Genomic DNA, 13,721 nt, shown 5'->3' with positions numbered 1-13,721 from the left:
TACACCATGTTCAGAATCAAGAAAGAGCTATCTAGGGAGGTTATTCAGAGATCTGCCATAAGGGTAGATGGATAGTCATGAGTGGCATGGAATGTGGGAGAAAATTAGCCAGTTTTGGGGGAAATTCTCTGCACCAATGGTTTGGAAGTTCACCCCTGAACAAATATAGGACCCTGTTAAAGTGACAGAATGTTTGCAAGGACAATGCTGTGACTGCTCCACAGGGAAGCAACTTGTTGCAGTGTGCTGGGCCCTGGCTACTATTTATTGTACACTGCTCGTCACTAGACAGCACCCTCAGGGGGAGAAGGAGGAAAGCAGAGCAACTGACACAGTGGCCACTCAAACTGCAGTTGAACCAGAGGAACAACCTATGCTGGTAGCAGTCATACCTATACAGAAAAAGAAATCCAAGACCAAATAATTTCTCTTAGTGAGGGTTAAAGATGAAGCAGGGGCCTCAGAACAGGAGGAAAGGAGGAAGAGGCAGGGTCAGAGATGATAACCTGATTCCTATCCCTGGGTGAGCTGCAAGATATGTTAAAAGATTGCAGCTGCCAGTTGGGTGCCATGGTGACCTGTCTGCTCTGATGGGTGGGGTATGGTGGCCCATGATATGAAACTAGATGGTAGCCAAGCAACTGGGATCTCTGTTTCGGGATGTGTGCATTGACCAGAAAATTAGTAAGAAGACACAGGATCGCAAGATTGGAAGAGACCTTCAAGATCATCAAGTCCAAGCCAGCCCTAACACCTCAACTAAACCATGGCACCGAGTGCTACATCCAGTCTTTTTTTAAACACATCCAGGGATGGTGACTTCACCACCTCCCTGGGCAGACCATACCAGTACTTTATCACTCTTTCTGTAAAGAACTTCTTCCTAATATCCAACCTATATTTCCCTTGATGCAGCTTAAGACTGTGTCCTCTCATTCTGTCAGTTGCTGCTTGGAGAAAGAGACCAACCCCCACCTGACTACAACCACCTTTCAGGAAGTTGTAGAGAGTGATAAGGTCACCTCTGAATCTCCTTTTCTCCAGGCTAAACAACCCCAGCTCCCTCAGTCGTTCCTCATATGGGTTGTGTTCCAAGCCCTTCACCAGCCTCATTGCCCTCCTCTGGATGTGCTTGAAGGTCTCAGCGTCCTTCCTAAACTGAGGGGCTCAGAACTGGACACAGTACTCAAGGTGCAGTCTCGCCAGTGGTGAATATAGGGGAAGAATGACCTCCCTGCTCCTGCTGGCCACACTATTCCTGATACAGGCCAAGATGCCATTGGCCTTCTTGGCCACCAGGGCACACTGCTGGCTCATGTTCAGTTGGCTGTCAACCAGTACCCCCAGGTCCTTTTCCGCCTAGGCACTGTCCAGCCACACCGTCCCCCACCTATAACGTTGCAGGGGGTTATTGTGGCCAAAATGCAGGACTCGGCACTTGAACTTATTAAATGTCATCTTATTGGACTCTGCAAATCTATCCAACCGTTCCAAGTCTCTCTGCAGAGCCCTCCTACCCTCCAACAGATCGACACACGCTCCCAGCTTTGTGTCATCTGCAAATTTACTAATGAAAGACTCAATACGCTCATCCATGTAGTCAATAAAAATATTGAACAGAACTGGCCCCAGCACTAGACCCCTGAAGGATACCACTGGTGACTGGCTGCCAGCTGGATGCAGTACCGTTCACCACCACTCTGTGGGCCCGGCCATCCAGCCAGTTCCTAACCCAGCAAAGAGTGCTCCTGTCTAAGCTGTGGGCTGCCAGCTTTTCCAGAAGTATGCTGTGGAAGACAGTGTCAAAGGCCTTGCTGAAGTCTCTGCATGTTTTCTCCACAATCATGCAGGAAGAACCACAGCTCAGCTCATGGGGTGTACCTTCTCTCCCCATCTGGGAGATGTCTACATTTGGTACCAGAACCTCTGATCTGTATTGCCAAGATTTGGAGAAGGTCTTCTTTAATCTCCTCCCTGAGTTTCTCGTGAGTCTCCTCTATCTTGTCTTCTAATTTCTGCAGACGTGTTTCCAAAGCTGCGATTCTTGCATGTGTTAGGCTATGCACGACATCTGCATATGATTGGAGCTTCTTCGCCATATCAAGCACGGTCTTCTCCCTGTCATCCTGCTTCATTATTACTAAAGCAGAAGCATATTCTTGTGGCCCAAGTCGTATAAGTTTTCACCACATCACGGATGTACATGGTACCAAGTCTGGATTTACAGTGTCTAGGTAATCCGAGAAGATAATCTCTGCTACTGCCATTTCTCTCAAGTGTTTAATCCCTTGTTTTATGGTCTTCCACTGGGTTTGCTGCATATAGAGATCGTCTGCACACAGATATCTTTGTGACACACTTCCCAGGACCTGTGCCCAAAGACTGTGAGGGTCAGCCCCCCTCATAATTCCTTGGTCAATAATTGGATCATATGACAGGGATCCTAAATGCCTTGCTTTAGTACTGTCCAGAATTGTAGCCTCTCCTGCAGCATCCCAAAGACAGACTAACCAACTAACTATAGATTCATCAGATCGTTGAGTGTAATTCTTTCTTAGGCCATGAAGGTCCTTCAGGGAAAAGGACTCAAGAGTGACCTCTGATTTTGTGTCAGTTCTTGGCTTTAAGGGTCCTTCCCCCAGATCATTACCATCGTCCACTCGCTGATCGGTTTTAATGATGTGTTTTCTGCCTGTCATGGTAGGAGCAACAGCCATTTGTTGAGGCTCATTGTCTGGTTTAGCTGTGGGCTTAGGCTCATTGTTTGGTTTAGCTACAGGCTTAGGTTCACTGTCTGGTTTAACTACAACCTGAGTAGCTGGGGTGTTGGCTGCAGCCTGAGTGACTGGGGTAGCTGCTGATTTATCTCCCTGCCCCCTGTCTCTATCTGCTGCCCTACAGTATCTAGCAGTGTGCAATAAGCATAGGCCAGGGCCAGCTTATTGCAATGATCTTTTTCTCCTTAGACTCATCATGCACTTCTCTTTCAGGTATTTCCCCATCTCAGCTGGGTCCTGTATTTGTTCACATAAAAAAATCCGAGGCTATAGGGTCAGAAAATTCCGTCAGGGTTTGGCTCATATTTTCCCATTCTCCACACCACTCAGAATTTTCCATGCCTGGGTCTACTTCTGGGTCAGGGGTCTCATCACGTCCTCTGGACATACCCAGCCCTCACTCTAGACAAGCTGCAGACCATATAAAGGAAGCTTACCAGATGAAATACCAGGAAGGTGGTATCCTTGGCATTCAGGGGAAACTGAACATTCTCTGAAAGTGACTTAACTGATTCAAAGGAGAAGAAGGAAAGGAAAGGCTCAAAAGCCTCATCCCCCTCAAAAGCCTTTTTCTCTGCTCTTCCTCTAACAAACAGGGTGCAATTACTAATAAACCTCCAAAACATGCTACTGGAACTAGAATGCAGGGTAGGACGAAGAAGCCATAAACCATACTTATCTTGAACAGACTCCAGTACCTTTGTAAACTATTAATCATTATCACTGAGCCCAGCACAATAGCTATTCTAATCCGTGCCTCTGTACTATAAAAACTACATGTTAGGGATAATACCCGAGCTATTTTTGGATAGGAAAATAATCCTAGGGACCAGAAAGGTATTAAGACCTCAAAAAAGCCTAGGGATGAGAAAGACATTAAGTCCTCCGCCCCAAGAGACATGAATTCAAGCAGCATGGCTACTGTCTGCTTTATCCCAATACAGAGTAAGCACAACCAAAATGCAATCAGTATAGGTTTTTTCCACTTTTTGAGCCACGCGTTGAGCGCCAAGAATTGTGTTTGTCCTGGTTTAGGGCAAATTTGGGAGAAAACCTCTAAAGGGATTTCCTCTAGAAAGCAAATTCAAGTGGCCTCTCCCCCACCTGGTTCAGGGAAAAAGATTTTCTTTGGAGAAAAGTGGAAAAAACTATTTATTTAACAGGCAAAGAATTCACCAGCACACAATAATGGACAATATTAAACAATAAAACCTCTTGCTGCTCCAAAAGAGATTACAAACTCAGGAAGTCCCCTTCATGGGCTGTAGCTCAGCTTACTCAGTCTCTTATCAGCCCCTCCAGTGCTGGAAATGCTGTGGCCCAGGCCAGGCCTGGCCCAGTGGGCCAGAGGTGTGAGCTGCCAGTGCTCTTCTGGGTGTTCAGTCCAGAGCAGGTTTAAACAGGTCCAAAGAAAAAGAAAAACCATAGTCCAGGGAACTTCTCTGCCTCAGCTAGCTAGAAACTAACTAAAAGCAAAGGAGAGCTCTGTCCTGCTATCTGTCTGTCCATCTGCAGGCAACGCAGTCCAGAAGCAGAAACGTGGAGGAGCGAGTGCAGTTTCTGATAACAAACTGTGCGCTTCTTCCCCCTCTTCACTCTTGAAACCTGTCTTAGAGGTGCAAAACTTATTTCTGGGCTAAACAGACAAATGGGGATATAAGCATTATAAAGTCACCCCAGGACACACTGTTAGCTGGGTAGAAAACTGGCTGGATGGCTGAGCTCAGAAAGTGGCGGAGAACAGAGTTAAATCCAGCTACAGGCTGTTCATTGGTGTTGTTCCCCAAGGCTCAGTGTTTAGGCCAGTCCTGTTTAATATCTTTATCCATGATTGGTTGAGAGGTTCAAGTGCACCCTCAGTAAGTCTGCAGATGACACCAAGTTGGTGTTGATCTGCTGGAGGGTCTAAAGGCTTTACAGAGGGATCAGGACAAGTTGGATCAATGGGCTGAGGTCAATTGTATGAAGTTCAACAAGGCAAAGGGCCAGGTCCTGCACTTGGGTCATAGCAACCCCCCGTAGCAATGCAGACTTGGGGCAGAGTGGCTGGAAAGCGGCCCAGCAAAAAAGGACCTGGGGGTGCTGGTTAACAGCCAGCTGAACAAGAGCCCAGGTGGCCCAGAAGGCTAATGGCATCCTGGCCTGTATCAGCAATAGTGTGGCCAGCAGGACCAGGGCAGTGATCATTCTCCTTTACTGGGCACTGGTGAGGCCACAGCTTGAATCCTGTGTTGAATTTTTGGCCTCTCACTACAAGAAAGTGGAAGTGTTCAAAACGCATGTGGATGTGGCACTTGGGGACGTTATGTTGGTGCTGGGTCAACAGCTGGACTTAATCTTGGAGGTCTTTTCCAACCTTAATTATTCTGATTCTAAAAATGGTTACTAGAGTACATGCATTATATTATTAAATTGATTTAATGCTACTAGGTTTATGATAACTAACAAGACAAAATTATTTGAATTATAATGTATATATAATTAATATCAAGATATTATAATATATTGAATATAACTTCAGTGTTTGTTTTGGTAATATGGAATACCGAGAATATGAATTTTCTATACTTAGCCTCCTTATTTCTTTGCATGGCTTAAACTTCTGTCACCTTAGTGTCTGCTGGGAGGATGGCTGGCTCTGTATTTCCAAAGGAGAGATCAGGACTGTTTGATTATTGTGTAGTCAGAGATAAGCACAAATCTAAGGTGTTGCCTGCACGTCCAGTCTGCGTTCCCTTACTGTTCTTAAGCTTATTTCTTAACCTTAAAGTGTCTTCACCTAATTAAACCTGTCATTGTGAAAATCTGAATTTCAAAATAAAGCATCTGTGATGCAGTGGAAAGATTTAGGTCTGCAAGCTCAGCAAACTGGATTTTTTACAGATTAGGTTATTGAGTTAATGGAGTGTTCCAATCTGAGTTGTGATGCTACACACCTTTTTCATGCTTCCGTGTAGTGTGCATTTGTTTTATGGGAAGAATAGTTGTGTACGAGATGAAAAATTCTTTCTATGCATGGATGGTACCAGAGTGAAGTTTTGATTGTGTAATTATAAGTGTTTTTAACTCCCAGTGGGTTTTAGTGGAAACAAAATCTCACTCCCTTCTTAGGTTGACTTCTCTATAATTCATTCCAGAAACAAAAAATATAAATTGAATAAGTGGTGGCTAATGTGAACCTAGTCAACTGAGGGAGGTGTGTGTAATTTTGTTATTTGCCTGATTCCATTATTTGCTTTTGTGTTCAATATGGTGAGTGATTGCAAGAAAGTCTATTCCTTTAGACTTGGTGGAAGATTTAATGAGCTACTGTCACACCACTTCTATTTTTGTCAGTATATAAAAATGTTAGAAAAATTGCTGATTGTGAATTACCACAGGAAAAAAAAATCAGTGAACATTGGCTGTTGTAATATAAATCATATCTATGCATCTCTTTAGAGTAGTATTAAAGCTATACTTTTTATGTTAAAAGCATAAACTGGGATTACTGCAGGGAAGAATTGATCTTGTCTGCCTCTTGGTACATTTGCACTTTATTAGAGGATTGAGCTAAGTTTAAAATTAACCAAGCCAAAAAAAAAAAAAAAAGAGGGCAGGCATCATGGTAGCTGGGGACAGCAGGGGTTTTGGTGGCTTATCCTTGTGTAAAGGTAACTGGTTTTCTGGCATTTAGCAAGCGAGAAACTGGTTTGAAGAGCCGATACAACAGTGACCTAATAATTTTGGTTTTTGATGTTGGTTTTGTGCTCACTTTTTTGACAGTATGTGCAAAGCTTAGTGCAGGAAAGAGCAGAATTTTGATCACTAGTGAGAAACTTCTGTTGTAGTAGTTCTGGTTCAAATGGGTTTAAGTTACTGTGGGATTGCATGCTCAGAATATGGGTCCCTGCTCTGAATTGTAAGAAGCTCTGTTTGCTCACTGACCTTTTAGTCACTGTTAAAAAGTATCAAAAGTTTGGAAATACCTGATGGTCATTCACAGTTGCTTCCTGACGAACTTCTCTATGTTAGAAGGCTGTGTGCCTTTTAATTGTTTTAAGGCCTGTGAGTTTGCGGGCCCCAAGTTGGGCAACTCCCTGGGGGCTTCCCTGGCAGGGAAGACCCTCCTGGAGCAGTTCTGAGTCAGGAACGAGAGACGCATTGGACTTTTTCAGTCTTCAGGTTCTGTTTATTGTTATCTTACCAAAACTTCAGCACACTGTCTGCGCCCAGATCTTGCATGCGTGAAAACAGCACAAAAATGGCCAACAACCTCTTGCTGCAAGGTCTTTTTAAGTCTAATCAAAAACTAAGCTACCCAATTAAGAAGTGATACCTAAATTATTTTCCTTTCTGATCCAATAACTGACCTCTAAAGACCCGCAATGAAGATTTTTCTACCCAATTACAAGATACCACCTAAACCCAAAAAGAAAGAGGAATAAGAGAGAAGAAAGGAACCCGAGACAACACCCTATATCGTCCGTCTTGAACCCATCTATAACATACTAAAAATCCTAAAACCTAAATTTCTCACCCATGTGACATACTACACTACTCTCTACAATCTCTACAATCTATTTCACACTTTTTGGGTTTCTAGTTTTCCTTGAGGCTTTGGAAGTTTCCGCCATGAATGAGGGTCAAAGTCAGTGTTTTCCTGGGAGTCAGAGCACCCCAGGGCAGACAGGGGGATATTCCCCTTACCCTGGGTTCCCACAAAGGCCATGTTTTAATTTTGGCAGTGAAGTAACTTTCTGAGCATGAGAATTTAAGACTATAGCAGTGATTCAATTGTGTCAGAGAATATCAGCCCTTCCCACCAGCATCTTGCATTAATGACCATGATGTATGAGATTCTGTGTCAGGGTGGTCTTTCAGTGGTGGGTACTTACTGTCCCATATTTTGAATCAGTTCTTCATAAGTGTCTTACAGATTTGAATTTAATGCTAACCCTGCTGGTTTGGTACTGCTCTTTTGTCTTCACTAGAATACTTTTTATTGCATTTGTTGATTAAACTTAATTTCTGTTTTGACAGAAGGCATAGACACAGCTTTATGAAGTTAAGGGAATCTACTTGAAATTCAAGTTCAGGATTAACTTTTTATACCAGATCACTTTGAAAATGCCTTGCTGACTAGTAGTCTAAGACTGTGCATGGAGCTTCAGGAACAACATGATGTTTTTCTAGCAATTTCTAAAATTGTTAGAAGTTCTTATTTCTGTTTTCAGCCAGTAGTTTATTGTGCCCATTCTGGTATGATATCGTACATATGCCTTGTTTGCTAAAATTTCATCTTATGTGGAATATGCTAAAGTTATTTTTTCAGACTTTTGCACTTGGGAGGCTGGGGAGACTTCTTCTAAAATATATTTCTACTTTCATGCTAGCTATTCCAGCTACTGTCTTTGTACCTAATGTCTGCCTCACTCAAAAATATTTCTGCTTGACTATTACTGTGATTTGTAGCTCCCAGTCAGTCTTGTAGTTGAGTTTGTAAAAAAAATTTTTGATCTCTCTTCTGTGCATCATTAGTAAATGGTGTTTAATACTGCATTGATAGCTGTAGGAAGTAGTGTCCCCAAGTAAACTTTTCTAGCTGGTTCTACTGTTAAGAAAACCAACAAAACTAATATTTACTAGGCAGAAAGATAATCCAAAGTGCACTCACTTCTAAAGCTGCAACCCTGTAATGCCATGGATCAGCTTCCCAGATTGTGGATTTTAGGTGGGTGAAGGAGAGAAGAGCAGTAGAAGAGGTAGGCTGAGCAAGGAGGTTTAGAAGGCTGAGTTATCAGATGGGTACAGCAGGGTCTGGGACACCGTTTATGACAGAGCAAAGAGCACAGCTCCATGTGTGGGCTCAGTGAAGAGAAATGGCAACTGCCAGGTTGCAGTTGTTACCCCTTTCCTAATCTCTGTCTCTTCTCTCCAGGTGATTGTAAAAAGAGTGTAAAGAGGGGAAAATGGCCTAGTGTCAGACTTGATTCTTCTGTGTTCTTGTTGTTCTGCCTTGCTAGATGGAAATCCTTCCTCTGCAGGTTTACATGGTTGTCATCCTGTATAGAATAAGTGTCGGAACTCAAAATGTCCCTCAGACATTTTTGGAGGTTCCAGGCCCTGGTCAGAAGCATTTGAGACCCTGGCAGGCAGCTGGAAACAGCTGTGATTTTGGATTTGAGCCATGGAATGATTTACCAACCTTGCAGGAAGAACAAGAAGTCACAAAAGTTTAGATATCATAGTAGAAGTAGTCACAAAGTAAAGGGAAGAATTTTTGAGTGCTGTACAGAGGGGTTTTAAGTCCTGTACAGGGGGGTTTTGGTTTTGTACATGGGGGTCAGAAGTTTTAAGATGGAGGGATTTGAGCCTGTCCTGTCATCCCTCTTTCTTCTTCCTTACCTCCATATTCTTGGTATGTTGGCACTCACAGATTGGTTTAGAGTAGAGAAGCACCATTTAATATAGGTAATAGGCATTGGGGAAAAACTGTAAGCATTTAACACATAACATACCATATAAAATATAGCAGCAGTCCTGGGCGGGGGGAGAGAAGAAGAAGACGGGAGTCAGAAAGGATGTCGGGGGTGTGTGTGTGCCTCTGCCTGAGCTGCTGAGCAAACCACAGCAGCCCGAGAAGACAATCTTTTAGATAACTCTCAATAAACAACCATGAGACCGAACAACAAGAGACTTCTGAGCTTTTTTTTGAAAGCACGTGTTGGAGGAGAGATTTTTCCACCACACGGAGCCACCTGCGACCTAGGGTGAGCTCCGGCAAATAAGGGTAAACCCTTTCATCAAAATGTAGATAAAGCTATCCTGCTAATTTGATATTTCTAAGAAGTCCTTGGGTTTGCATGGCAAGGTTTTGGTAGCAAGGGGAGGGGGGGACTACAGGGATGGCTTCTACGAGAAGCTGCTGGAAGCTTCTCTTATGTCTGACAGAGCCAATGCCAGCTGGCTCCAAGACAGATCCACCACTGGCCAAGTCCGAGCCAATCATCGACAGTAGTAATGTCTGTGATGACATATTTAAAGATGGGGAAAAAAATATTGCAGAGAAGTAATTGCATCCAAGGAAGAGAGGAGTGACAATATGTGAGAAACAGTGCTGGAGACTCCAAGGTCAGTGAAGGAGGTGCAGGAGGTGCTGCAGGTGCCAGAGCTGAGATTCCCCTGCAGCTCATGGTGAAGACCTGCAGGATGTCTACCTACAGCCCATGAAGGTCCACAGGAGAGCACAGACCCGTCTGCAGCCTGTGGAAGACCCAACACTGGAGCAGGTTTGCTGGCAGGACTTGTGACCCCGTGGGGGACCCATGCTGGAGCAGCCTGTTCCTGAAGGACTGACCCTATGAAAGGGATCCATGCTGGAGCAGTTAATGAAGAACTGCAGCTTGTGGGAAGGACTCACACTGGAGAAGTTCATGAAGGACTGTCTCCCGTGGGAAGGATCTTATGCAGGAACAGGGGAAGGACTCCTTTACCTGAAGAGGAAGTAGCGACAGAAACATGTGGTGAACTGTCTGTAACCTCCATTCCTCATCTCGCTGCACTGTTGGGGGAGAGGGTGTAGAAAATCAGGAATAAAGTTAAGCCTGGGAAGGAGGGGGGAGTGGGGAGAAGATGTTTTTAAGATTTGTTTTACTTCTCATTATCTTACTCTGATTTTGATAATAACTTCAATAAATTTCTCCAAGTCAGGTTTGTTTAGTCTGTGATGGTAACTGGTGAGTGATCTCTCCCCTGGCAATTTGTGGAGGGGAGTGATAAGAGCAGCTTTGGTGGGCACGTGACCTCCAGCCAAGGTCAAACCACCACAGTATTTTAGCAGTCCAGAAATGTCTTTTAAAACATGGATAGTGAACTAGGGCAAGGAGGAGAACAAGTGGTGAGGGGAGGAAAAGGAAAGTCATTAAAATAGGAACTTTCTAAACAGAATTTGCCATGTCTTGGAGATACTGTTTATTCAGTTTAGATGGTCCCCTCAAAATAAGGGGTAATTTTGATCCAAATTTGAAGTCTTTCATAGGTAATTCTGATGTTTGGACAACCAGTATATCAGTGACTTAGGATTATAACCTTTGTGTTCTGGTAAGCTTGTAGTTGTTCAGTGACTTTTTATAACCACATAATTTTGTCATTAAAATAAACATCACTTTGTTCTCAGCAGCAACTCTTGTAATACCAAATAATATACATGGTCTCCCTCAAAAAACCCAACAAACTGAAAAAGCCTCAGATACTGACGTTATAAAAAATAAACAAATTCCACCAAAACTATGTAGAAATATGCCACATGTAAGAAATAGTTTCTAACAGTTTTCATAGACATGTGCTTTATGAATGGTTAAGTAATACCAAAATTTTCATGCTTTCTTGGCACTATGCAACATGCAAAAATAAAGCTTGTAAACTGAGGTTGGTAACCAAAATTGGAGGCAACAAATATTTGATGTTGTTAAAATAGAAATTAATATTCTTGTGGGTAATAACAAAGAAGTTTGAGTAATTTGAATTGGATAATTATAATGTCAGTAGTTATGCTTAAAGGGAAAACAAGGAATGTGTTGGAACAGGTTGGTGAAAGCACAGGAGGGTAGGGATGCGCTGAGTCAGAGAAGGAAGCAAATGGAATATTTAAACTTTCTTCTCACAGATAAGAAGTGATGGAATTTCTTGAGAGATCAAGGTATGCAGGGAGGCTGGAATTTTAAAGCATTTATGCAAGAGGGAAAAATTAAATGAAATTTTGAACAATGTCTAAATGATTTGGCAATAGCAGTTGTCACTATAGGACACGTGAAAGCACGACGCGAGCCGCTGCTATTGCAAAGGTGAAAAAGAGAGAGTTTATTTTCTGACTCCAGCATTTATACTTTTTCAAAGGTGACAGTGGATTGGAGGGTGAAGGTGCCACCTCTCCAATGACATTGGACAAACTACTAGTACATCAAGTTTTTCCACCTCTAGGAAGGAATGCAAAACAATAGTTTGTTTACAGAAAGTTGTGTGAGAAAGTTCTCTAACAGAATGTAAACTCAGAAGGCTTTAGAAAATCTTAAGAATCAGGGCGACAAGCAGTCTCATGGGATGATTCGTTAGATAAAGTCTTTTTCTTGGCATTTGGAGCTACTTCACTAGATACAGAAAAGATAGCAAAGAATTGCAAGTCCTACTGAAATACAAAGTGTTATATGAACTGTGGCTTACTTGCATGTGTTAGGGAAATTTGGCAAGTAAATTATATTTAACCACAGTACTTTTTTTTCTTCAACCATTATATTTTCTAATGTGACAGACTAGAAATTGGTGGCTCCTCTGCTGTTGCTATTAAATGGTGCTTTCTCTCCTAGGGTTTGGACGTGGCAGAGGGAGAGGAGCAGGGAGGTTTTCAGCCCAAGGCATGGGGTAAGAAACACACAGAGCACAGATTTTGGCAAGGATCAAATTCACTGGCAATATTAAATGACAGTGTTGCCACTGCGTGTCTTAATATTGCTGTATGTTTGATAAAACTGTATAGATACAAAAAAATCAAAATGTCTTAGATTATTAATGGATTATTTTTGTCTTAAACCAGTATTTCTACCTAGACACACCTATACAAACCTAATGTGATTTCACTCAATGTTAATATCTCAAACTTGGGGAACCCATTTGTACCTATCAGTAGCAGCCATCAGTAGTGTCTTGGAGACTGAAAGTTTTGTGTGGTGCATATAGTTCTAGGTCAATTTAAAAAAAAAAAAATTGTTTCAGTGTAATGTAGAACTTTCAAGTTCTATATAAAACCAGAAAGACTAGTGGTTCTAAACTTTCTCCTGTTTTTGAGGTTTCATGCTTTAGCTGTTTGGACATACATTAACCCTAAAATAAAATCAAAAGAAATTACTCAGCAGCTCTAAAGTTTGTTCTCAGTTTTGGTGGAATAACTTGCTTCATTAAGTGTAGCCTCCACTATTTTCACACAGTGTTTGCCTTTAATGACATTTCACGTAACATCATTGATGTCATGATGAACAGAAGATTAATTCTACTTTTCTGATAATTCTTCTTGTTCATACTTGTAGATGATAAACTGAAAAGAGGTTTTTCTTTATTGATCCTTTTTCACCTTTTAGCTTCATCTGTGTGTTTTGGCATTGGTGTCAGGAGTGCATTCTGAAATAGTCTTACTGATGTTCTGACTCCTGTCCTGCACAGGTCTGGTGCTCTGAAAGGACATGATACTGGTTTCTCATCAGTAAGCCACCTTCTGAGAAACTATCACCTGAGAGATGCATATCATTGTGCATATAAACTAATGCTTTATAAGACTGGAGAAGTAGGTATGCTGTTAACTGCTATTTCAGGAATTGTTGGTTTGGTTCAGTTTCTCTACAGCAAATTTTTTTGTCTCTTCACTTTTTTTTTCTCCCCTTCTCCCTCTTTTATCTGTGTCTGCTCGTAGAGGAAATTTTTTTGAAACTAACTATCAAGATAGATTATGTGGAAATCGAGACATAAAACCTAATGCAACTTCAGATAAAAATGATGACATCTATGTTCATTGAATGACCCATATGTTCTCTTCAATTTTTAAACTTTTAAAACTCTAGGACATTTAACCCTGCAGACTATATGGAGTCTTCTGCCACTGATGGCTTTGGGACAAAATCAGAGATTTGGGAGACTGGTCAGAATTATGCAGATGATGGAACTGGTAAGATGCTTCAAGAAGTAGAAGGATTGAAATTAAGACCTGTAGCAAATTGCAGTTGAAATAACCATTCTGTTAGTGTTCAGTTAACTTCTGAAATGTGAATACATTTCACATGACACAGATATTATTTTTTATAGCTTAATTGCTACTAATGTGCAGAGCACATGCTGTAGCCTGACTCTCTTGTTAGAATGAAAGGAAGGCAATTTGCAACTTTTTTGGTTTAATGCTAACAAACCCTTGAGAGACAA

The 13,721-nt window shown here is 42.0% G+C and overlaps 1 protein-coding gene across 24 annotated transcripts in view; it reads left to right on the top strand.

Annotated features, from left to right (window-relative positions):
• LOC146763161 (ubiquitin-associated protein 2-like) overlaps nucleotides 1-13,721 on the top strand; it is a 229,312-nt gene that overhangs the window by 35,334 nt on the left and 180,257 nt on the right. For 13 of the 24 annotated variants that reach the window (XM_085571445.1, XM_085571447.1, XM_085571444.1 and 10 more), the window contains 2 exons: nucleotides 12,122-12,176; nucleotides 13,367-13,470. The exons of the other annotated variants lie outside the window; for them this stretch is intronic. In XM_085571445.1, coding sequence (XP_085427571.1) covers nucleotides 12,122-12,176; nucleotides 13,367-13,470 — 159 coding nt within the window. The remainder of the gene's footprint in view (nucleotides 1-12,121; nucleotides 12,177-13,366; nucleotides 13,471-13,721) is intronic. 24 annotated transcript variants of the gene reach the window in all.

The sequence above is a fragment of the Lonchura striata genome, chromosome W (assembly GCF_050655825.1).
Source record: "Lonchura striata isolate lonStrDom1 chromosome W, ASM5065582v1, whole genome shotgun sequence".
Classification (NCBI taxonomy): Eukaryota; Metazoa; Chordata; class Aves; order Passeriformes; family Estrildidae; genus Lonchura; species Lonchura striata.
Note: the sequence above shows the minus strand (reverse complement) of the source record. Positions and strands in the feature narration are given on the sequence as shown.